Raw genomic sequence first — 26,426 nt, forward strand, 5'->3', positions numbered from 1 at the left:
TGGGTTTGTGTGCGTGTGTGTGAATGAGCGTTGTGTGTGTGTGAGAGTGCATGCAGCATTACTCACGCTGTCGGTGAGGCCGGTGTCACAGCCGTGCTCCAGCAGCAGACGGACGACCTCAGCGTGGCCGCTCTCGCAGGCGCTCATCAGCGCCGTGGTGCCGGTGCGATCCTGCGCGTTCGGGTCGGCCCGGCAGCCCAGCAGGAGGCGCACCATGACCGAGCGGCCGTGACCCGCCGCCAGCATGAGGGCCGTCTGCTCCGCCTGGAGGAGGACAGGAAACGAGTGGGAGGAAGGAGAGAGAGAGAAAGAAGAGATTCAGAATGGAAACAATCTCTGTCACAGTGATGGAAGACTTAAGTCATGGAGCAGGAGCAAGAGGAAGAAAGAATGGATGGTATGGAGAGAGAGAGGGCGGAGCTTAAGAGGGAGCAGTGAAGTAAGCAGGAAGAGAGTTTGATGGACAGGAAGGGGGGCATGAGGAGGAGGGTGGTGGGGTAGAGAGTGGGGGGTAGGCAGACTAATAGAAGAGGTCATTGGGCTGGACAGTGCATCATCTCCCCCCATCTCCCCTTGGAGAGGTGTAGCTGAGAGGGTGTCCACTCCACGCATGGGCACGCCTGCTAGAGTGAACATGGTTTTAATGGTTCTCTGCAGCAGGTGCTTTTCAATCCCATTCACAGAGTACGGCAGGCCTGAGTGCTATCAGTACAGCATCCTCCATATTCAAGCCTCACTTCTCCAAAGATGCATCAGCAAACAACCACAGTGAAAAAAGTCATGCAGAAGAATATGGTACAAATAAAACAAACTGTCCCAGTCACCCTTACACAGTAAAGCCCCCAGTGCTCTGACAGTACCTGGCTGGCGCGTGCATTGGTGTCCCCGAGCTCCAGCAGTTGCCGGGCAACTTCCACGTCTTCAGGGGTGTCAGCTGTGGTCAGTGAGACCAGCATGATGGCTGTGTAGCCAGCTTTGTTGCTGAGGTCCACATCACAGACGCCTTACAACACACACACACACACCACCTGTTTACAACACGGCCATCGGTCCAGCAACAGCTTGTTTCCATGGCGCTGCTACATCAATGTGCCCTCTACCTGTGTCCAGGAGCAGCTTGACGATATGGAAGTTGGAGTGGGACACACTGTAGTGCAGCGCGGTGTTGCCGTTGCCGTCGGCCAGGTTGACGACGAAGGGGAGGAGCGTGGGGGTGGCGGCCCGCACCTGCCTCAGGTACGCGGCCACGGTGTCGACCGGCGAGTCCTCCTGGCTGGAGACACGGAACCACTCCTGGTAAAGCTTAGTCAGGACCTGCCTCTGGGGGGAGACGGTAAGCGAATGAGGGCTCTCACCGAGAGAGGAATATCCAGGCAAAACAGGCTCTGCAGCTGCGCTAGGCAGCAAACAGCGGGACGACTTTTCTACGAAACGCCAACCAATCCCTGCAGCATTGCTTCACGCCGAATTCAATTTCAGCAGAATCGCTTCATACACAACTCCATCTGCTGCTTCTTTTTTTTTTTGCCTTGAAAGGATATGAAGGGGAACATGGTTGAGTGTAAATCTCTGCATTCCAGTTGAAAATCCATGAAAATGTAAACAGCCTTGATCAACTCAGGATGAAGTGTCTTTGCTGTCTGATTTGTGGCCTCCTGAGAATTGGGCTGAAACCAGATTTGGCCCAGCGCTTACACACCAAAATATAACCTCTGAAGATCTGAGTGCATATCACTCATCTCTAGCCAGAGCTAAAACCTAAAGTCTGAAGGTATGTCTGTAAGTCTGTAAGTAAAATCTGTCACTGTTTCCATATCGACACCCTGCTGATGTCCCTGCCTTGTTTATATTAAAATGAAACTGTGTAGTCACAGTGCGTTTGAAACAGAAATACATAGTAAAGGGTTAACTTGTGGCTGCCATTCTTGGGTGTCAACAGTAAGCACTGCTTTACAACTGTATTCCACATGACGTGCTTAGCAGATATGTAGCTATTTGCCATGTTGTCAGTTCACAGCTTAATCAATGATACATTGCTTACTACTTTTATATGGGAAAGACGATGAAATTTGAGCAATTTACCACCTTCTATTTACAAGAAGACAATCTTGGAAACACTGCACACCCATCTAAACTAAGTCGGAGTCATACTCAGCATTATTTAATTTGGTTTGCATGTATGAATCATTCAAGCACCATTTCAAGACATATAATTTGACAGAAGAATCTGCCATTCCCATGAGTTTGAAGGACTGTAATTTCACTTTAAACTTAGTTTGGCTTCTAAAGATGACAAAGGACCATATTTAAGAACCTTTTCTGTCCATGTGCAGTAAATATTTTAGGATATTCTCCCTTCCAGCTCCCTCTTTCCTAACTATGTCCTGCAAAACAACATCCTGCTAAACTATCCTGTTAATCCCTCCTCTCCTGTCTTGCCAAAAGAAGGGTTCTTTCACTGGTGAGGTTTAATTCATTGATAAAAAAAATTTACAAACCTTACAAGGAAAACTGATTTGCAGAATCCTATACTGCAGTGTACTGTGAATGTACACATGAATGTGTATATTATGATATATGTAATGCATCATGATAAAGAATATATACCATTTCTTTGTCAGGGGAGGCCACCTCCTCCAGGCGGTCTTTAAGAAAGTGACACGCTGCCATGAAGTCCTCGTCTACCGGGCCACTGAGGAAAGATCGGTAAGAACGTGACATGACATTACATTTCCCAATCATAGCAAAGGTATAGAATAACAGCAACCATCAGAAAATACACAGGTGAGATTTCATCCTGCTGCTGCCTGGACAAATAAATGTGTGAATGAAATTACAAGAATGCTACTGCTGGAATAGATTTGTCTACAAATGTCTTAAATCTGTGCTGAAATGTTTACATGTAGAATACTGTATCTCTGGAGAGATGCATGCTTTGATATATCCGTGCAAGATTACACAGAGTAGGAGGATCCATGCAGAACTTTGGGAAAGACCAGATGTGCAGGGGATTGCATTAATATGTCAGTCAAGTTCTTCTTTCATATGGGTTTCCAGGCCAGAACATCAGAGAACAGATCCATGCACAGCTTGTATGTTACTTATGACACCGTACAGCTACAAAGACAGGGCCTGACTGGTGTTTGAGTTCAATCACTGCAAAAGCAGGTTTCACACTTGCATTAAGCAGTAAAACAGTGGTGTAACTCTCTGGTAGTTCAGTAGTAATAACACTGTAGCACCCCATCAATTTAATGGTTATAACAATCTCCAAGCAGTTCAGCAATAACAGCAGAGTATCTCTCAAGCAGTTCAGTAGTAATAACATGATCTTTATTGCAGCTCTGTAACCTTACCTTCCTGGTGGCTCCTCCTGGGGTCCTGTGCGGGGCTGTGGGGTTTCAGATTTCTTGGTAGATTCTCCTGAAGGAGCGCCCTGTCCCACTGGATCCTCCAGGCCCTGACTGGCCCCCTCCTCCAGTTTCCCCTCTGCCACACCATCCCCCTCAACATTGTCCTCTCCACTTGACTCCTCACTGGAAGTTGTCTCATACCTGGATACAGAGACCTCTGTAAGAACCTCAGCCCACAGCAAAGTCTCCTGCTACCCTGCTTTTACTGAGAGGTAAGGGTGCATCTTTGTTTTGTGGGTTGCTCTGGGTAAGAGTATTTGTGAATGTAACGGTCAGCTGTGCCCTGAATAAAGTGAAGAGTAAAGCTTTTTTTTGGAAAATGTGCTTCTGTAAGGGACTCCTGGGGGATTATGGGGAGGAGAAGGCTGTAGGGGTCACAGAAACACTCCCACAGGCTCCGGGGAACACAAGGCAAACCGCTAAAGATAATAAGACGAGCTATATATACTCAAACCTCCCTTGGCAGCGGGGGTATGTATGGAAAAGTAATAAATGAAACTTTGAAAAACTTTCTGATGGCTCACCGCCATAACTTTAAGAATGATTACATTTGAAGGAACTTCCTTTAAAAGACTTTTTGCTGTCATGTAGCACTTCTTTTGTCTTATAATGTTACAGTTAACATGACATAATGTTCCCTTGCATTCCTGGCTGGAACAGAGGCCCATGATGTCTGTGTTGGAGGGTTTGTGTGTATGCATGTGTGCATGTGTGATAATAATGTGTGAGTTTACAACACTTTCCCATGTTAAAAGCCACATGGCCACAGATGATACCATACAGTCATTAACTCCTTTTCTCCTGTAACAGAACCCTAGCTCCTAATCCCCAGACCTCAATGCATCAAGGAATCCACCCCCCCCCCCCCCCCCCCCCCCCCCACAGGACAAAGGGATTACCTCTGCAAGCAGCAACAGATACCATCCCTCTAGAGCTAGTAAAATAGATAATTTCATCAGATAACCAGCTATTTCTCATAAGAGCCTAACATCTCAACCTCAGCCTCACCCTGGATAATTATTCCAGTCTAAAGCACTGGACTTGTGTTGTGGTCACAGCGGCTGTTTAAACTGCTATCTTCACAAACCAACAAAGGGAGGGGTACAACTCATCACAGCCAGCTCACTCACAGAGCCTTTTGACTACAAAGGAGGACCAGTTAAAGGTGCTTGTCCTAAGTGCAGGCCGAGCCCAACAGCTCAGGTTTGAGCCCAGCCATGTCATTCGCTGACAATGGCCAGGAATCAAAAATGGCAGCATAAATTGGCTTTGGACGTTGAGGTGGGTTATGTCAACCTTGGTCCCCTCATCACACTGCTCTTGCCTCCTGTGATTCGTTCACATGCTTATGAGTTGTTCAGATGACGTGGAAGATGCAACTATCCTCTGCTCAGCATCTGCTTCCTGGTGCATTATGGGATTGGAAGTGTGAAAAATAGCCATGGCTGGAGTGAATGTGTATTTGAGGATTGCATTCGTTAGGTTCTCCCCTCCTGCACTAGCAGTTGTCTTGTCTTGCCTTGCCTTGGTGCTTGTCTTGGAAACTAATATACAATGGGCAACTAAAAAACTGAGACATGCACTACGGAAAATGTACAAAAAACCCATAACCTTGCAAAACAATCAGCAGAGAAGGTTATGTGGCAGGCATGAACTAGAGATCAAAGTGAAAATGCTACAGACGCAAGCGTACCCCCCATTCACGCCAACAAATTTGAGGTTCTTCTTGGCACCACCATTTCCCAGCCGCACGGCATAGTCCTTCTTCATTATGGATTTCAGCGCTGAAGAAGAGGATGCCAAAGATAACAGACATGCATAATCAGGCGAAGAGTATCAAAGACATGCCGCCTGGCAAAGCATTGCACGGCACCACAGCTGACTGCTCTTGACAGGGTATCTTATTCTGTACAGAACAAGAGCACTTATTTTAAGAACTAATTGAAAAAGTCATGAGCAAACATGGTAATGAGTGAAAGAGACTCAGAAACTAAGTCTGACAACAGCTGAAAAACTTGATGTTTCTTACATCATCAAAGAAATAATTGTGAAACAGCTACTTTTTATCCTGGTTTCCCTCCAAATTAATCTGTTTCAAGTGATTTCATCCTGCTCGGATGAACATGCACAGCAGTTTCTGTAGAGCACAAATGCCTTTTGGTGTTTTTGGAGCCCCTGGATGTAATTATAACAGAACTGTTCTAATCAAGTTGTTTGGAACAAAAACCTTCGGCTAGATTTATGTGAATTGCTCAGAGACTGATTTATTGCCTTCCAGAAGACAAAATAAACCCCATTTAAAACAAAAAAGAGAGTAAGGGAGAGAGTAAAGAAAAAAGAGAGTAAAGAGAAGCTTGTGGTGTCTGTGAAGTTAAAGTATGCATAATACACCATCTCACCAAAAGTCATGTGATTGCAGGAAAGGCAGTGTGAATGTGGGTGTGACTATGCATGGTTTAAAGAGAATAGTTTTGGCATGTTACAATGGCCAGCACGGAGTCTTGACCTTTAACCCCAATGGAACATCTTTGGGATGAACCAGAGTTAGGGAAGCCCAAGACGACCCTCTTCAGTAGTTTAGCAAAGTAATGGAGCGCAATACCATCAGCTTTCTAGTAGACAGACTTACACAACCTGTCAAAACAGTCATTAAGTCCAAAGGCAGGCCAACACAGTATTAATTTAAAAGAAGAGGTAGAAGGCAATCACTGTCACACAATCAAGAAGTAATGTATCAGCATAATGTCATTATCATTAGGTGTCACGCTACTGTAATCTGACACAATCACGTGAAGTACCTGCGTGCGGCGTGGCCCCTCCATTCCGTGCCGATGACGTGTGCAGGGAGGAGAGAGTGTGGAGTGAGCTGACCAGCTGAGCCTGGATGGAGCTGATCTTGGAGTCCGGCTGGAGGATGCTGGTGGAGTCAGAGTCCACGGCACTCAGGCAGGCCCATTGCTCCTGCAGGAGCTGCTGTATCCTGGTTATGTGGTGTCCCACGGCTGTGTGTGTGGCTCCGGGCCTGTCCGCCTCCTGCTTCTGCTGATGCTCCTTTGAGGCTGAAGCAGTGCATTGTGGGTCCACCTCGCCCGGAGATGCAGCTTCCGCAGAGCCGCCTGAACCTCCCAGCGCTGCTGTGTTCTGAGGGTTCCTTTCAGCATCACTGTCGCCATGTGTTTCCCAGGGCTCAGCCCTGACCGGCGTGGTGGCAGACTCCTCCGCAGCTATACGAACATTTGCAGACACTATGGCGGTGTCTGTCTGAGTGCTTGAACTTGTCAGATTTTTGTCTTGTGCACTGGTGCTGGTTGGCAAATGTGCATTCAGCCGTGAGTCACAGGTAGGAGTATGAGTGGTTGATGCCTTTACTTCCAGTAAATCACCATTGCTCTGACTGCCTCCTGTTTCCCCCAGTTTTACACAGACCTTTTCAGTCAGCTCTTTGATTCTGTCCTCTTTCAGCTTGTTCTCCACCGTTACCTCCCTCAGGAGAGCTTTGGTTTTCTCCAGCTCTGCATCGGATTGGCTGATTTTTTGTTGGAGACCTGTGAGCTTCGTCTGCAGGGCAGCAACAGTCTGCTGTGATGTGGAGCCACTGCTTCCCTCTGTCACACCCACATCTACCTCTTCTACTGAGGGGCTCTCTGTGCTTGGAGCTCCGCTCTCCACCCCCTTCTGTCCTGTGACAATCGCAGATTGACCGTCAACCCTCAGGAGGAGCTGTTGTTTCTCCTTCTGCAGCGCGCCGATCTGGGCCTTCAGCTCGGTGACGATGCGGGCCTGTTCCTCAAGCTCTCTGATCCTCTGCAGGGCCACGGCGAGCTGCTGGTGGAGGCCAGAGCTCCCTCTCCCCTCGAGGTCCGCGGTGCAGAAGACATTCTCTGCGGAGCCATTCTCCCAGCAGGCATCTCCGACCTGGGAGCCCTGGTCGTCGGAGGTCTCCGAGCACTTCCTCTGCAGCACGGTGACCGGCATGCTGGTGGCCCTCAGCAGGTACGGCCTGACACGGAAGCCCAGGGGCTGCTCGTCGAAGGCCCTGATGCTGGCGTCCTCCATCGCCTTCAGGGCTTTGCACCCAGGCCCCGGCGACCTGGGGAGGTACCCGCCATCACAGGCCCGGAACTCAATGACCTGGTGGAACTGGGAGTTGGGTTTAGGCCCGAGGGCACCGGTGGAGGCCCACATGTCCGGTCTGTAGCCGTGGCTGGGGAGGCTGAAGTTGCGGGGCAGCGTGCTGAATTTGGGCGCCCTGTTCCTCCGGTGGATGTGCACCCTCCTGATGGTGTTGCCCTTCTCGATGTCGTCGACGTACTTGAGGAAGTCCAGGTCCAGGTGGAACCCGTAGGGGGTTTCCACTGAATACGGCAGCTGCCTCCTCCGCTCCCCATTTTCAGAGGCTTTTGAGGGAAAGCCATTGGCTGGAACATAACAAATGAAAGCAATTTATGCTGAGAAAGAAGTATGTAAATGCTGTATGGGTATGTATCAGGTACCTACTGGTGCAACTGGCCATTTTAAATGCATCTTGTAAACATAAAACACAACCCTCTTTCTCCACTCAATGATTAAAGCCAGTCTTACTGCACCTCAAAGCGTTTCATGTTCTCTTTCGATGGAAGTCGCTCTGGATTAGAGTGTCTGCTAAGTAAATGTAATGGAATGTAATGTCATAAGAGCAAAGGCAAAACTGAAGCCCTGTTGTTCCCCTCTTATTGCTTTAAGACTAATAATCATGTTGATACTTTTTTATGCATCTTTTCATGATGATTTCATTAAGAAAATACATGAATGAGCAAGACTCACTTTTGCAGCAAGTCGCCCTCCATTCAAAAGCTGTGAGTATTACCTGATTCATCTGAGTTCCAAACAATGGAATTACAGTGACGAAAAGCTTGACTACAATGGTGGCCTTGGTCATTGACCTGAATAGGCAGGGCAGATTCTAGGTTTAATGGACATGGTTTAGAATGCTCAATCATGCATGCAACACAGTCATATCAACGTGAAATCCATAATTTTCGTCCTGTTATTCACAAATTATATGTATCTATTAAGGGGAGCCCTGTTAGTGGGAATGATGCTAATTATGCAATAAAGTGAATGAACTGTGGTCAGCCATGATCAGGATCATCTACAGTACTCATGACATGAGGATGCATTTTGGTTAAGGAATTTAATCGTTTTAAAAGTGCTTACTAAAAGGAATTCACAGACTATTTGTTCTCTTCCCAAACTGACTGGTGTCTAAATAGACAAAATATAATCACTCTATTTCCTTCATGGATAATAAATAACATCAATACATTTTTGTTATATACATTTTGTTATATGACATATAATTTTACTTGTACCAGATCAGCTAGTAATATATTCTTTGCTTGTAGGAAACGATGCCAACCAATGCCAACTGTAAGAAATAAAAATACGTATTTGCTAATGAAGTGAGGACTTACCATTTGATTTGTCCGTCATTGGTGTTTTTCTGTGTCATGGACGTTATCTGATGTGGTATGTACAACCTGATAATGAGATACAGAGTTATTTATGTATCAAATCACATTCACTTTATTTGTACTTCATTACTGACTCCTCATATCCGATTTTTATTATTTTTGTTACTATCGAGAATGCTTTGTTATTGTCTAATTTTTTTCATTGAAGACTGGCAACAGCTGTGTTCTGAGTGGAAATCAAAGTGACAGACTTGTAAGAGTCCTAGGAATTCACTTCAGAGAGCTATGCTTGATTTTCAACAAAAATGTGTGGCAAGATTTAGAAGACTTGAACAGCATAACTCAGTTGCACATGTTCTTAAAACAATACTGGATTGACTGCAGAAACATTCCTGAGCGGGAAAATGTTCCATTCTGCTGGTACTTTATTTCAGTCCTCCCAGCTAAAGATGCCAGGCTGCCAAAATGTCTGGTTAACAAATGAAATACGGGAAAAAATGTATGGAAAACAATCCTGTTATTTTAGTCATTAAAATAAATCTAAATGCCAATGCTGATTAGCAAAAACAGATAAATAAGAACACAGTTTGCGCAAGTTCCTTGTAAAATGTTAATCGAATCCATCTGCCTTAGAGATCCAATCACCTATTTGTGGGTGATTTGCGTCTCAAATTAAGCCTGATAGAGACTTATTCCAGCCTCCCTCTCATACCACAGAACACTATTTGGAAAACCAGTGAGTCGACCTTTTTGTCATGTCTGCCGTATGCGAAGCATATCACTGTGATGACTGTGAACTTAATATAAGACAGAAAGTTATCAAAGGAAGGAATCGGAGCAAGGCAGGAGGCTGTGAGCAGCTGGCAGTTGCCAGTGAGTGTATGATTGTTGACGGGAGATAAGGGCCTTAAGTCTTGGCAATGATTGCAGTGAGCCATGACAGCGAGAAGCAGCTTCACAGATTCATTGACGGGGGAAAAAAATGTGTTTCAAGAAGCACAAGGACAGGAGGCAATGAGAAGATAGCGATTAGATCCCGCAGGTATTTTGTTTGTGTGCGCATTTAATGAAGGACACACTGACATTGCCCAAACTCCCAGATTAAAAGCTGTGAAGGGGCTGGTTTATTTGGCAATGCGAGACATTCAGCTGTGCGACAGTGATGGCACGGGATTTGACATAAAAATTAATCACACACAAGAGTTTTGCAATATAAAAATGAAGTAGTGGGCCCACTGAACTATTAGTAGTATACAGTAGTAGGCCCACTGGCCCCATAAAATGAAACAATTTTAGCATAATGATTTAAAACAAAAAAACTTAAGCATTGCGGTGACTTGTAATTGTGAAGCAGAAATGTCCCTTGATGATGTTAACAGTTCAATGCAACATATGGATCTAATAACCCCCACCACTACCATCACCACCTTCAATGCAGACCAGCATCTACCAAAAAAAAACAATGCCCTGATGGGAAGTGATGTCATGAATCACTTCCTGCACAATTGGCATGGATGCACATGTTGTGATTCCGCCTATGGAGCATGCTCAGTTGTGCAAATATCATGCTGTCAGTTTTCTCCTTCCAGAGAATGTTTTGGAGGGTGTCATTTTACATTTCAGAGCATAGCCTTAATATACTTCATAACCATCATGCTTTGCATTGTAAAAATGGGTTTTGTCTACCTGACCAGCTAGTTTCTGTTGATTAAGTCTGCAAATTTAATTCATAAGAATAACATATTAATCGCAAATAATTGAAATACTCTATCAACAATTTGTGATACATCTGCCCTAATTTATCAGCCATTTTGTCCATTTCATTTCATGGCTGGTAAAGCAATACATTTTGGGTTGTCTGTGTCTGACCTCTTCATCAAAGCTTCTCTTCAAGCTTACTCAAAAGTGGCAGATTAAGGTAGAATAAGCATCCTCTAGCTCAGATCGTCTTTTGTGGGATAAGCACACCCCTCAATATGAAGCAGTTAAAAAGCGTTTCTGTTTATCACTGACATTAAAACAGCCATATTTCTGGAGGCAGGACTTTCATGTTTTGTTTAATCCTATACAAAATGCATTCATAATATCAAAGAGTGGTAAAAAATGAATGGAAATTATATTACTTTATATTTTTATAGAAAAAAAACAACAATGCTTTCAAGTGAGAGAGACTATTAGTAGTTAGAACTGTGGATATATCACAATAAAAACAGGACACTCACCCAATGTTCCTGTTCTGGTAATGCTGTAATCCAGCTCACATATTTTCACTCCAACATTGAAAAACTGCTGCTTATTCTGCTGCTTATTAATTGCAATTGTTCAAAGAAAAATCACACACTCTGAAAGCTCTCAGCAGCATAAGTGAGTATGAAGCCATGTCCCCATCACCTTTTTATCACGGCAAAATCGATGGCATTATCGATGAAACAGAATTAATCCTGCAGGCAAAGCAGGCTGTGGCCACACTTCAAAAGACTGATAGTTCAGTGGAGTCCAATCAGCCATCATCATCGCTGAGAGGTTGACTGAGGGTAGGAGCCAGTTCCAGATAGGTAATGAGATTAAACACACTGTGATTGCTCCAGCTGTAGATTTAGCTAGTGCCGTCTCTGTAAGCCGAAAGTAAACAGAACAAAATGTTATTCTATTACCATTACATTTCAGAAGTGATTGCAGTGGCTGCTCTGAGAGGCGACAGCACATTTTGGCCCTGAATGGAAAGAATACTCCCACTTCTATCTGCTGCCTCATATTGAGAATAAGTTTATTCAGAATGTTTCTTTAGAAATATGTTCCCTGTAATGAATGAACCACTCTAAGTGTGCTCAGACAATTCACTGACTCATCTCTTTCAGATGCTCTCTCCCATTCAAGACTGAATTCAAAGTAAAGACCATTCAGGAGGAATGCAATTTTCTACTCTTTTCTCTGTTCATGACTGAATAGAGAAAGAAGTCAGACAGCAACCGGTGAATCAAGTGACATAGTATCTGGGGAACTGGGAATAAAAGTTGCCAACAGCAACAAAACCTAATAATAAATATTGACAAATATGATGTGATATCTGCGGTATTTTTCAAGATGAATAGCCTTCCCTCAGTGAGCTCTGTTATGCCATCAACTTTGCGCCATCAATGTTGCCCTCTTCACATCCACGTTTACATCTATCCATCGACATTTACCTCTCACTTTCAACATTTACGCCTCCACATCAATATTCACCTCTTTGCATCCACATTTACCTTGCACTATGAACTTTGCTTCTCTCTTATGACATTTACCACAAACCTTCAGCATTTACCATGTTCTTTTTTAAATAAAAGAAAAAAATGACGTACGTCTTCCCATCCTCCCCTGCTTATATTAGGCCTTACTATTAATAGCAAAAACAATCCCTTCCGAAGGAACTAATAATTCAGCAGAGAGCTTGTATGTACAGCAAGCTGAGCAGTCTCAAACTCCTTGTCAGTTTGCTGAAGAGAAGCAGTTGCTGTATGAACCGCCAATGGGAAAATGTGATGGGTCAAAGGAAGAGCACTGGGGGTGGTATTGCTAATTGCTGCAGTGTCTCTTATTTCAGATGCTACCTCAGATCTGCATTCCTCCCAGCTGTTGTAAGGGATGCACCATCCACCTTACATTGAGGGACAAACGCAATGCATATAATACCAGGCCAGCAATGAAATGGCATTCACGAAGTCACTGGATGTATTGGACTCCCTTTCTGATCTACAAAATGTGTAATGGCCTGGAAATTATGGCAGGACTTCCAGGACAATCTCTGAGTGATTGGAGCCATGTAAGCCTGACAAAAACAGAGTGCAGTCTGAAACAGACTGAATCAGACTGTAGACTGAATCAGAGCAGACTGTAGACTGAAACAGAGCAGAGTTAAGACTGAAACTAAGCAGACTGCAGACTGAAACAGAGCAGTGAAGACTAAAACAGCAAAGTGCAGTCTGAAACAGAGCAGACTGAAGACTGAAACACTGCTGAGTGAACGCTGAAGACCACCTAGCCCGCGGATCTTATCATAACCAGGGAGTCCCTGAAAGCCCACAGTGCAGACCGTCCTAATGAGCATGACAACAGGCTACACGGCAGGTCCCATCTCATGTCATCATCAGGTGAAGAGTTTCCCTGAGGACCCACCCTTCAGCTAACAGAAATCACACAAGTCCACCAGGAGCCTCCATTAGAGATGTAAGGGGTGTCTGTATGAATTCAAATGAGGCCCCACAGCTAGTCCAATTCCACTGCAATGGTGAGAGGTCTCTCCTTATCACTGGTAATTTAATTACCATGGATTCATGAAGCAGCTCCTTTGCAAATGAATAAGCAAGATTTACATTCTAAAGGCATGCTTGAGCAGAGGCACTGGGGGGGGAAAGACCTTCTCATGTTGCCAGCAACATTAAGGAGATCTTTAGTATGCAAGATATGAGGAGGCAGAAGCCAGACTTGAAGGGAGAAGTAATTTGGCAAGTTACTGTGTGAAAAATTGAGAGGCGCATAGATGTGTGTGTCACTGACAGTCCTGCAGTGTCACATGAACGCACCGCCTGCCCCTGCCTGAAGCCAGCACACCCTGCAGTGCCCACTGGAATTATGGGCTTTTTTTTTCATTTTGCATACAATTCCTGGGCTGCTGTCTCTGGCATGAGCCTGCATAGAGTACAGACCACAGAGACTGTTGCTTTTTACAACAACTGCCACAAACTGAAGAGTCTTCACTTTTAAAGAACGTACAGAAGTATCCGCAACATTGGTGGTGGCATGTACATACACACACAAATACATCCACACACATTCCTAAACACAAAAAAATGTAGTCGTACACACACACACACCACAGGTATAGGCAAACACAGACACACACAGTCACAACACAGCAGAGTCCTCGCATAAAAGAACACACAGAAAGAACACACAGGAGTATCTTCAACATTGATGGTGGCATGTACATATACACACAAACACAAATACACTCACACACACACACAAAAGGTATAGACAAACACAGACACACACCACATTTGTATACATAAACATACACACACACACACACACACACACACTCTTGCAATCACCAGAGGGAGACTGACTCCATAGTCATTTGTCAGTGGAATGCTTATATCCTGTTTGCAGCAGTGATGGCTCGTTATCATCGCATTTACATTTAGACAGGTGCATTTGCCTATGCTGTGCTGTTAATTGGGGGAGCCTTCCTCAGAAAGGGGGCCGGCTGCTTTCTCTCTTTCCCCGGCAGCCTGCCTCCAGCCATAGAGTTTCCATCCCTCCCTTCCATCCCCAACTTAATTGCATCTAATGTAGCATTGCAGTAAATATATATAAATATAATATAAATATAATATAAAACACACAGAGGTGTGCTAACAGCCTGGTCATCTTGGAGACCGGGTCGATATACGAGGGCAGAACAAGAGGCAGCAAATAGAAACTGCCTAATTTTTTGTCCTCCAAAGACATCACCAAAGCATACAGTGGTGTTGCTCTTGTCATGCCACCTGAAATCAAGAACTCGGTTCACATGAGGCAAATCTGGACCAACACAAACAACAACAGAACATACTAATGTTAATGATACATTTATTACCTATACAAAAAATTAGCATTTTTGCCACCTTAGTATTAGGGGATGTTCCTTCTTATTCATTTAAGAGTTGTCTGATTTTGGGGAACAGTTGGTAGATGACATTGAATAGATGTTATCATTTGCTTGTTAAATTCAACAGGAAGCAATGAATTCTGGGAGTGTTGCAAAGCAGCCCCCATAAATTTGCTCTACAGGGTATATTTTTCAGCATGATTAACTGTGTGGACTACGTCATTTGAGTTCATCCAACTCAAAACTGCATAATCATTTTGTTTCCCGGTTCCCATAACAATGTACAGAAAGGCAGATAAATAAAAAGTTACTTATCCAATTGTGTGGAATGCAATCTGTGATTTGATTATATGCTTCTTTCTTGTGTCTCCAGTTTTGTGTCTGTGTTCATATATTCTGCAAAAATTTGCCTCTGGGCTTTCTCAGTGTGCACGTAACACAGCTAGGTCCTGGACAGTAAAAATAGCATCCTTCAAGCAATTTTTTTCTCCATCAGATTTCATAAACAGCTGTCTAAGAGTCACTAAATCACCAGTGTGGGCTCCTACGCTTCCTGTAGGCTGCTCCTAGTTTGTCCTGTAATTACAATATATTATGCTGTTCTGCAAACAATCTGGAAGCATTATTAAATTTTTTAAATGTAGCAATCAATCAAACAAATAGCTCCCGAATGAGTATGTATGTAATGTTCACTTTTCTTTCCTGCTGTAATGAAGATTAAGGACTCTGTTGGAGGCCAACTCCTTGATAAAAAGTTATAATGTTGAATGTAAATGTAATGTTACCCTTTCAGCTTAAAAGACGCAAAATCAACACATGGGCCATCCTTCTAGTTCCCACAATCACTCTTCTGTGGTCAAATACAAAAATCTCTTCCTGTAACACCTCATTTTTTATGAAGGGAGAATTTTCAAAGCAAGCCACATTCTGACAAAGTAAAGCAAGTGTCAGGTGGGCATTGTTATCTCTATTATAAACAACCAAATGAGGGTTCAATCTGCAATGGATTTCTAGAAGGAAATGCTATTAGTGTGTGTGTGTGTGTGTTATTCTGGCACATTTTTCAGCCAAAATCTCACCTTAATTTCTCCAGTTGCTTTCTACCAGTAATTACTGGATTTGAAGAATCTTGCATCTTCCATTCAATTTCATGGAAGTTGTTCAGTCCCATTTTTCTCATAAAAAGTATACTGTAAACGTAGGTTACTGATCCCTGTGCATTTACACTTCACCACCAAAGGTACTACTGTGTAGCTGCATAGCAACTACTGCTCTACTACTACACACAGAGGTTGTTACGCAAGTGTAATTACACAAGCAAGGAGGTTGAACAGTTATAAGCACTTTATTGCATGTGTATAAAGTAGCTACATTGCACGTGAGTTGGTCCATTGTAAATACACAGACATTAGGGCAACTCAATGTTAAATGGGAAGGCAGCTTATAAGATGTCCTTTCTAACATGTATATATATATATATACTTTTGCAGCGGTCTAAAAAGCTGTGCTCCTGCTGCTCTCATTGCCGGGGTGACTGTGGAAATAAAACAAACCCCTCTTCCAAGCCTGTGGGCTGTTCCGTCTGCAGCTCTGCCGAGGTGGCCGGCCAAACGGCCTCTGCTATCGATAATCGCCAGGCCCTACAGGCAGTAATGAGCGGCAGGCTGCCCAGCAGTGCCCCGTTGACACAGAGCTGTTAGTGAGGCAGTTGTGAGTGCCGTTTCAGCCATGTATTCACCGAGAGAGGAAACTCTGACAGAATCCGTTTGCTGAAACTAACAAACTGTTCACCCTGGACTATGGTAAACTTGAACTTTCCCAGGAATCCAGCCTAACATTATGAATGTACTTTATTAAGGTACTGCACCAGATGTACATGTCTCACTGCAGTCACAGGCAGTGGGAGGTTAATTATCAATTCTGTAAGCAGATAATTATAATGTAATTACAGTCTGAAGAAACTGTTGCTATTACTCTTACTATTACATGCTAGTTACTGTAATGGCAGACACATGTATCCCCAGAATACAACAGACAGCACATTACAGGGCATGTTCTAAAAAAAAGTTTTCAAAGATAATTAGAAAAAAAAACATTCCCAAGTCTAAACACGACAGCTGAATTTAAAATAGAACAAATGTGTAAGGTATTACTGCAAGAACAGCTGAGCAAATTAAAACAAGATGGCGTGACACTGAGAGACACGCGACCGTCTGCAATTTGTTTCAATGGAGCACAGGTGAAAAAATACAGCCAGGCGGTCGTCCATTGGAAGGAATGTTTCAAATCAAATCTCGAAATGACTAACTGTGCAAAGAAAGTGGGACGTTGGCACATCTCTACATTGGCAATGTGGAATCTGACAGAGCAGTAAAGTCATACAGTGTAAAAATATTTCATTGTTTTATAAAGTTTATTGTTTATGGCACATTTATTACTTATGCCCCTAGAGTATAGTATATGACCCTCTTTGCCTGGCTAGTAAGCCCCATGCACAGGTTAATGAGGCCTTGCAGTCTCTATTACCCCTTATTGCAATACTCTAGTAAATCTAGCTCTTGAAGCACCTCTGTCATACAAATTTTTTCTTCGAAAATGAAAAGGCTTTTGCCTTGTTATGAATTCCAATACATTTTATTTTTCTTTTGAAGCTTTTATCCAAGAAAAATCAAAGAACGATTTTGTGCATGTGGCGTGCACTTTAGAATGAGATTTTATGATTACATAAGAAAGGGTGAACAAACCATTACACGGAGCCCCCGATACAGATCTGTCCGCACAGATTTCAATAACCTGTGCAGATTTTCTGGCCGTTCTCTCAAAAAACTGGCAGAAAGAAATTACAAAAAGGTGGCCTCCTAAAAATATGACATTCACACACACACACACACACACACACACACACACACACACACATATATATAATATAACGTATGTATATGCATATAAAATGTCATATTTTGTTTATTAAATGTCACCATTTCATTCTGGTGTTGCAATCTCTCCCCCTTTGAGATTGTGTCCATGAATGTGTGGCGTCAGAATTTGCAACAGCAATCTGCGGAACCACAAGATAATTGCAGTGTGTCTGTCTTTATCCTCTTAGCACTGGAGAAAAGTCATCATTATCACCAACAGCTCAGTATTTCATGCTGCGATCAGCCCTCGGAAATGCTGATGTCCCTACATTGTGATCTGGCCTTTTTTCAATGGAAACAAGCATGACATTCTGCCTCAGAGCACATGGTTTGTTCAATACAGTGTCTCCCTGTGGAAAAATTGAAACAATTAAACTGATTTGAGGCCATACGGTTATCATATTTCCTCAGCTGCTTCAATGTAAAAAATAGTATTTCTGACCTATACTGTTTCAGGGGCTACACATAGAAAGTCACATCCAGGTAATGTGAAGTGTTATGCCTGCTCTGCAGGGCTCTGTGCTTGATTGCCAAGGTCCTGAGATTTAACTGGAGAACTGGCGTGTCAGCAGAGGGCAGTGGTGAGTCACTCAGCACACACCCGCTCACACAGGCGAATCAGTGCACCCCACCCCACTGCAAGACCTCTGATCTGCCAATCGCCTCCTCTCTCCCCCCCAATCTTCATCAAGCAGGTGCTCTTCTCATAAGAAATCCTTTGTTTCTTAGCAGGGCCATCTGTTTTCACACCCATTCGAAATTTTTTCATCTCTGTAAAACACACAATAAGGTAGCCCGGTCGGCCCAACTAAAGTATATATGGAAAGAAAGAGGGTAAATGTGCGGTGTCCAGGGTACTGATCCCCAAATAAGCCTGTCAATAATGTGAAGATGAGATAGCAAGAACACACTGAACACACTCTCATGCCATTGGGTAGTGCATTGTAAGCTTGTGATCCAGAATTAAAGATGTTTCAATGAAGTCACAAACGTCAAATTTTAATGCTATGGTACTACTGCATGGCACTATTTTATGTTGCTTAAGGCACAGAGCATTTAGACTGTGATGAGTGCTTCTCTGGTGGATGGATATGAAGAGTACACTTGAACCTGAGCACTTGAACTTGAGCAACTTGAGTTTAACCTTAATAATGTTCAAGCTGTTTATTTAGTAATGTTGTGAATGGCAAATGCAACCTATCGGCACTCCAGTGTATGAGCTGTACAGCCTGTTTGGATCAACATCCTTTCTTTTGTTTTACTTAACCTCCTCCCCTGAGAGGCAGTGTACAGTGAGGGACGAGGAGGAGAGGGCCGGCAGGGCCTGCTTGCTGCAGATATAAATACACCCGTTGTTTTACGCCCCCCCGCGACCACAAGGAACAGCGGCTGCGCTCCAAGCTCAGGAGGCACCAGAGAGGCAGCCACAGACCCAAACAATGTCAGCTATGCAGTAAACAGACAAGCACCAAACAGCCCTGCTGGAAATGAAGGCTTTCACACAGTGAGGAGCGCACACCCAGACACACACACACACACACACACACACCAACACAGACACACACACACACACACACTTACATGCACACCAAGACAGACAGACACACATACACACACACACACACACACACACTTACATGCACACCAAGACAGACACACACATACACACACACACACCATCATAGACAAAGACACACACACACACACACACACACACACCCCAACACACACACACACACACACACACTTACATGCATATCAACACAGATACACGCACATACATTGCCAGATATACATATACACACCATTACAGACAAAGACACATACACACACCCACACACACACAGATACACACACATTTACATGCACACCAACACAGACACATACACACACACCATCACAGACACAAACACATGCACACACGCACACACCCCAACACACACACACACAGACACAAACACATACATGCACACACAGACAGACACACAGGCAGATACATTTGTACTCACAGGCAGGCACATACAGTCAGACACACCCACAGACCCACATACTCACACACATACACTAACATACAATAACATCCCTCCCACACAACCCAAAACACACACTCACAAAGCTGTCAGTCATTGTGAACAGCAGCATAATGGCTCTGAGAAGGCTCTCACACTCAATCCGCTAAGATGAAATTTCATGGTGGCACCTTACAGCAAATGTTAATTTATTCTATTATACTGCACTGCACCATTACAAACACAACATCAGCCTGTAGGCATCAGCACCAACAATCCCTTCTTACTGAACCCACAGAGAATTAGCTTTTCTTCCTCCTCCAGTCTGTAGATTTATATCCAGTGGTGTGCAGCCAGGCACCCTCAAACTGCATCCCTGACTTTCTCTGGAAAGCACCTTACCTGAGCTCCTTTCCAGCGCCGCGGTCCACCGGTCCTGCTGATCCCTTGGCCCGTCCACCCGCCCTGATCCAGCTCTCCAGTCGTCTCTCCGCCAATCGCAGAACGGGGGCGGGAGGCGGCACGGGGGGGGAGTGTAAAACGCGTCTGGGGTTCGCAGGGTTCCTGAAGAGTTTCTCAGGAAGGAAGACAGAAGCGGTCCCAGGGAGGAGAGCACGCTGTGCTAGGAAGCACATGCTAAAATAAGCATTCGCCCCGGCTCGCTGGGACACCAAATTACAGCACACCCGAGGGATTCCGAAGGTCGGAGGTCACACGTGTGGCCACCGAGGACTGTGTACATGCTCCGGGTCCTTTTTCAGCTGGATATCTCTTCATTTGCCCACCAAGGGGCGTGACTCCACATTTTCCTATGCAGCTGAGCAGCTCCTGATTAGCTCCTGAACAGCTGCTGTGCTGTTTTGTACATGTCTGTGTAATCAGTGTCTGTTTGCGTGGCCACACATATAGTCACAAATGCACAGACACATACAAATACAAGCCTATGCTCACAAACAAATACACACATCCATACACACAGACGTATAGAGAAATACAGAAACAAATATGCATGCATACACGCACATGCACACACACAAATATGCATATGCATAAACAACAGGCACTCACACACACACACACACACACACACACACACAAACAAACATAAACATGCACACAAAAATGTTTAGTGACGTGGAGAATAAATCAGCTAAACCTTGATTCAGACTGAAAGAAAGTGAATTTAATCTCTGTTACCATGAAGGTTTTATAAGTCATTTTCCACAGTGGACTGTGGCTTTTCAATGGCAGCAATTAAAATGAGTTTTTTTTTCCTTTTCTTATTGCTTAGTTTAGTCATTCTTTCCTTGCCACGCAAGAAAACCCAGCTCTCCGTATTCCAAACCTCCCCACTCCCTGGCCTTACACCAGGCTTCTAATTGCCACTGCTAAACCAGCAGGTCCACCTCATGGGAACCAAACGTAGGTCACCAGTGATTGTTTTCGAAATGATCTGTTTGCAAGCTGTTGTGAGTAGGTTCTGGAGTTTGTTTTAAAAATGTTCTGAGTATAAACCTTTCTGCACACGTTTTAGAACTTGTTTTAAAAATGTTCTGGATTGTAAGATGATCTTAGCAGGTTTTAGAATTTGTTTTTGAAAATGCCCTGATTACAAACTGTTCTGAACAGGTTCGAGAGTTTGTTTCTTTTAAAAATGCTCTAATTATAAATTGTTTTAAGTAGGTTCTAGATTTTGTTTTTTAAAATGTTCTGATTATAAGATGCTCTCTGCAGGTTCTAGAGTTTGTTCTCAGGAGTACACTACCTGCCTTTTCTATTAACTCCACTATGCTGATAACTAGGGACCAATGAAATTTCTTCCTAGATCTGTGGCATACAAACTCAACAAACATGTGACCTCAGACCTCTGACATCTCAGAGAATCAGGATTTACCCAGTGAACTGACAGAGAGCTTAAATTACAATTTTTTGTTTTGTTCTGTTCTGCAGTGTGTTTTCCGTTACATTATGTTTCCAGGAGATTCTCTCAACTGCCTTTTCCAGGAATCAGGAAATTAGCTTCCAGTTTTCTTCAACTGGTTTTGGGTTTTGTACTTTTTCAATTTCCTTTGGAAAACTTACTCTGTCCATCCATTTCTGACAATGCAGTAAGCCTTACAGTATAAAAAAAAGCATTCTTATTGATTGGTTGGTAGACTGCCTGGCTGATTGATTGGTTGACCTTAGAGGACTTAAAACAAATAAGAACTTTCTGGTAAAGACAATGAAGAGGCCAACAACAACTCCCCACAGAGGGTCTGAGCACTCTTGTACTTGTATCACTTGTAAACAATCACTGTCCTCTCTGCGGGTAGTGACACATATCCACAATGGCCAAATGTTTACAGTTCTTCTGAGGCGGGGAGACTTATGAGTCCAAATTTAAAGAGTTCTCTGTTTCCTGGTGGTCAGGAGTCCAGCAGAAGGCCACACAACAGGAAGCAGAAGGGCCTGGGAGTCTCTGTCTCCAGCTGAGGCCTCTTCCCCCCCTTCAAAGGCCCTGGAGGGGGGTAACTCGGCATTTCAGAAGTCCGATTTCCGTCTCTAAAACATCAAGACGGTTTCCTCTCCCTTTCTCAGAGCCAGCATTTCATGAGGAAACTGTCTAGCCACGTTCACACGTTGGTGTTGCACCTTGAAAACTCTCCCCTCGATCTCTCCCCGCATTCTCTCTGAAACCACAGCGCTGAATTTAAACTCATGACAGCTCAAAACCCGTTGCTGCATACCTTGAAAAACTAGCATGCCTGTTAAAACAGCACACTCTCTGATAAGCGCTATTGAGTTTCAGGTTTTGTACAAAGAGACTCGAAGCAGAGAAGCACTGTTACTCTGGCTGGTCAAACAGCCGCGCTGGCTGGGATGAAAATAATCCCAAACATTCCGAGGCATTTCCTGGATAAAATCTTTTTTTTTGTTTTGTTTTTTTTTGATTTCGCTTTGAACAGGTTTAGGAATGTAAGCCAATATGACCACAGCACTTCCGTTCATAGTGCTGGGAGTGTGTGCCACTTCTGCAAAAGGCACAGCGGCAAAAGAAAAACCTCTGGTCCTGGAGACGTCCAAAGCTTAGGCCTCCGAGGCCATTTGATCCTACACACCCTTCTCTCCCTGTTTGAGTATCTTTTCCTCCGAGGACAAAGGATTATGAGAATGAGGATTCTCTTTTTGAGGGATTCTGGGACCTCATGAATCTGTTTGTCATGTGGCTGTTTGTCATGTATAGTTGCTTGGATTAAGGATGCCTTTTTTTAAACTAGTCCACCATCACACATTTTGGTTGGAACTCATCTCTGCCCGGGGGGAGGGGGAGGGGGAGGGGGATTCATTTCCCCCTAAAGAGGGTTACAATGTGGGTGTGGGAGGGGGAGCCATGTCCCCAGAGGCATAACTGAATCCTAAAAAGACCTGGGACACAGGACATCTTGCACTCCAAATCATTACATTACAGTATTTGCATTGCATGTGTTTATTTGTCTGCTACCCACATAATTTTACTTTGTTCATAATCTAGCTGTAGCATGCTAGCTGATCTAGCATGTACAGTCTAAAAAAGTGACTTGCATTAACTTACCACTGATGATAGCTAAATGCTAACATATTTGCTGGTATTTTATTTCATCACATCCCCTGTTTACTTTATGTAAATTATGTTGGATTTGTATATTTGTATATTTTGCAGTGTGATGATGGCCCCTCTCTCTATGTGACAGCACGGCCCACAGAAACATGGATATAAAATGTCACAAAGTAATCCGCTGTGCATTTAAAACATTCCTGTTCCCTCAGCCCCTGCCTCCTTCCTGTTCAGGGAAAGAGCTGATTGAGCCCACGACCCGCACATTAAGGAGCTTCCTGGGCTGTGCACGCACGCACACACACATGCACACAAACACGCACTCACTCCGTGGCGCAGTTAGTAGCAGGTTTCTGGGGCTGAGTTCTTTTCCTGAGACTACGGAACGTGCTGGGAGAGAGACCCCTCTCCTGTGCCTCCCTCTCAGAGAGATCACACAGACGGTCTTCCTGGCAAGCCTACCAAAGTGTTAATTCACTGCTCAGACAGTGTTCAGAGACCCTTGGCTGGTCTTCACACAGCACCTAATATGGCTGTGAGCTCCCCCTTTCTGTTGCGGTCAACGGAAGAAGCGACCAGGGGTGTGTTCGACCCACTAGAAGCAGGCTCGGGAATAAAGATGCCGTTTCTGACTGTGTAGTGAAACTTTGCAGATCCCACCGTTAATGAACGTACAGATCACCAGTGACAGCTAAAGAAAACAGTCTGGCAGACAGAACTAGGGCATTAGTGTGATGGTACCCCCTGTTACCCCCCCCCCCCCCCCACACACACACACACCACCCTCCAACACAAATGTAAGTCCTACCCCTCAGATGTTGTCCCCCTGGTGAGAACAACATCCTCACCAGTCACGCGTGTGCGTGAGAGCCCAAAAAAGCGCACGGCACACAGCACACAGCACACAGCACACAGTTTACACACCACTGTAGCCTTCGAGCCAAAAGACGTGTACACACACAAACCTTTGTGGATGGAATTTCAGAAAGCGCAGAGAGAGTTCAGTTTAAACAAGAGTGTCGAGCCAGGCGAGGTAAGTGCTCGCTGCCACCTCTGTCACACTGACGCCCCGTATCCCTGTCACATTCCTGGTCTCCAGCCAGAACGCGCTCGCCCCTCTGTTACTGTGCGGATACAGTGTGGATTCTGGAACCGCAGCCCATCCTGTTGGACGGAAAGCGCTGCATTGTTCTGATTGTCGACAGTTATACATGGTTTACTTCGGGGAGGTACTGAGTGAAGGCTGGAAATCTCTGGGGACAAAGATGTTACAAAATCAGGGGAAGTGGGGGGGGGGGGGGGGGGGGGGGGGGGGGCTACTTAAACTACACCCCTTAAACACAAGATGTTTGCACTGTGTCTGCCACTAAAAATATCATTTAAAGGATTTAAACGTATTAAACAAGTTTGGCTACAATATAAGCATTCCTGAATTGCTACCAGAATCAATATATTCAGCTGAGAGAAAACATAGAGACAGTTTCTGTAGACATGACTTTTTGCCTAACATAGCTTGTTAGTCTGGTACCATTTGTCCTTTGACTAGAAAAAAAAAGGCTGTGTCTGGAGGAATTTAGTGAGTGATGGGGTAAAGAGTCTAAGCAAATCCAACACAGAGCCAGCAGCACTGAAGTCGTAATATGCAGTTCACAAACAATTCTTCTTCGTTCGTTCTTTTGTGACAAATCTTTTTACTGAGTTACAAGGAGCATCTCCGTGTCTCAGGAGAGCAGCTCCTCTGAGTCACCAGGCACAAGTCAGTTTAGCCTATTGAAATACAATGTGTGGGCAGGGCTGCGGCCAACCAGCCTATCAAATTTGTAATGGTTGTAGAGCACGGCCAGGGCCGTAAACCGAACAGGAGGAAGAAGTCAGGTCACCAAACACTCCCCTTTGGAACGGCGACCATGGAAGGTCAGGGGGTGTTTCACTGTTTTTAGGATTTTCAGATTCAATTGCAACAAGTTAAATGAATGCCTGACACTTTTATTTTTTCATGCTGTGTACATACTGACTTTGTAATGAGGATAATAGTGATGATGAAAATGTACAAATAGGCCTATTATGCATGTGGATCATTTGGATTAATTTAACCTAATGAGCCCACAGATAACGCAGAGCCAGCTATGGCTGTGGAACTTCATTGCCCGCTAATATGCATCAAAATTAATTCTGATTTAATACATTTAAGTCCTTACTCACCGTATTAACTTTCTATTTAACCTACAGCATTTTTAAATGAGACTATTAAGACATTTTGGGATAATTACTAACTCATGAAGCAGTTGCCCGCATGTAATGAAAGTAACCCAGTTAATTTGCTGAACTTAACAAGGTGACTTCATTAACTTCCTGACGGAAAAGGCATCCACTGACCTGAAAAACTTTTTTTTTTTTTTTAATCTGTGGCTCATTCATTTGATTCATTGGATCAAACTGAACCAAGTGAATGAATCAGAGAGCCAGCTCTCCAAACCAAACCGAATCAAAAGAATCTGCTGGGTGAGAAGTGAATGAAAATGTCCTTTGTCACATTACAGTTTCCATCAGCAAGCCCATGGACCAGAACTGCGGTGACTGCAAAGCTGGCCTTATCTGTGTAGGAGCGCTGGCCCTATCTCTCTCTGCATCACAGCTGACAGCAGTGTGAAACCCAGTGTTGGGGTGCCCCCCTCATGCAGTCTGCTGCCTTTGATGAAAATGTGAGATAGGGGAAGGGGACAGCAGACAGCCATGCGCGTAGGCCTGGAACGCAGAAACACGCTATCTAAGGCATCATTTCCAGCCCTGTTATTTCACATGACTGTGTTATTTCTACACAGTCTGCGTCTGTGACACAATATGTGCACCTGACTAAAGCCCGGGGGAGTTATTCTCTCTTCTGTTCCTTGGTTAGACAGAACAGGACCAAGACCAAGATGGGAAGGGGCTGTGAGCTTTCCATGGAAAACGTGTCAATTCACAACCACCACTTCTGGCGTCAACATTAACCTTGGCTTTTCCCTGTTCAGACTGTTAAGACAATAGTATAACTGTATAACCAGACTTACATAAAATCACACACACATGCGCGCACACACTTATCCACATATACGCTGGAGTGAACTCAGACACATACATACAATTGTAAGCGCACACACACACACACACACAGGTGTGATCGCTTCTACCAGGCTGTGCCTGGACTGGTTGTGCTGAAGGCCGGTATTTCTCTCTGGAGAAATATGCAGGAGGTACAACGCTAAAGCAGAAAAACACATGCCTGTTAGCTGGGCCGGGGCCGGGGCTGTTCTCAGGGCTGGGACGTCCCGGCGTACCTTGGATGAAGCCAGCACTTTCCACCTTTGTGAACCCCGCCGCTGGACCTCTGCCTGCATGTTCTGCAGTCCCAGTGAACACGTCTCACAGATGCTCAAAGGCGGGG

General features: G+C 44.4%; 1 protein-coding gene across 2 annotated transcripts in view; it reads right to left on the reverse strand.

The window, feature by feature from the left end:
• LOC118795864 (KN motif and ankyrin repeat domain-containing protein 4-like) overlaps positions 1-26,426 on the reverse strand; it is a 32,781-nt gene that overhangs the window by 1,846 nt on the left and 4,509 nt on the right. Inside the window, exons 1-9 of one of the 2 annotated variants that reach the window (XM_036554619.1) lie at positions 19,828-20,037; positions 8,867-8,932; positions 6,212-7,831; positions 5,107-5,197; positions 3,357-3,554; positions 2,608-2,692; positions 1,101-1,320; positions 861-1,003; positions 67-264 (exon numbers count right to left, since the gene is read on the reverse strand). In XM_036554619.1, the coding sequence (XP_036410512.1) occupies positions 67-264; positions 861-1,003; positions 1,101-1,320; positions 2,608-2,692; positions 3,357-3,554; positions 5,107-5,197; positions 6,212-7,831; positions 8,867-8,885 (2,574 nt within the window). In that variant the 5' untranslated portion in view covers positions 8,886-8,932; positions 19,828-20,037. Of the gene's footprint in view, positions 1-66; positions 265-860; positions 1,004-1,100; positions 1,321-2,607; positions 2,693-3,356; positions 3,555-5,106; positions 5,198-6,211; positions 7,832-8,866; positions 8,933-19,827; positions 20,038-26,426 lie in introns of those variants that run through there. The other variant, XM_036554618.1, reaches the window with a different exon arrangement.

Source organism: Megalops cyprinoides, chromosome 20, assembly GCF_013368585.1.
Source record: "Megalops cyprinoides isolate fMegCyp1 chromosome 20, fMegCyp1.pri, whole genome shotgun sequence".
Taxonomy (NCBI): Eukaryota; Metazoa; Chordata; class Actinopteri; order Elopiformes; family Megalopidae; genus Megalops; species Megalops cyprinoides.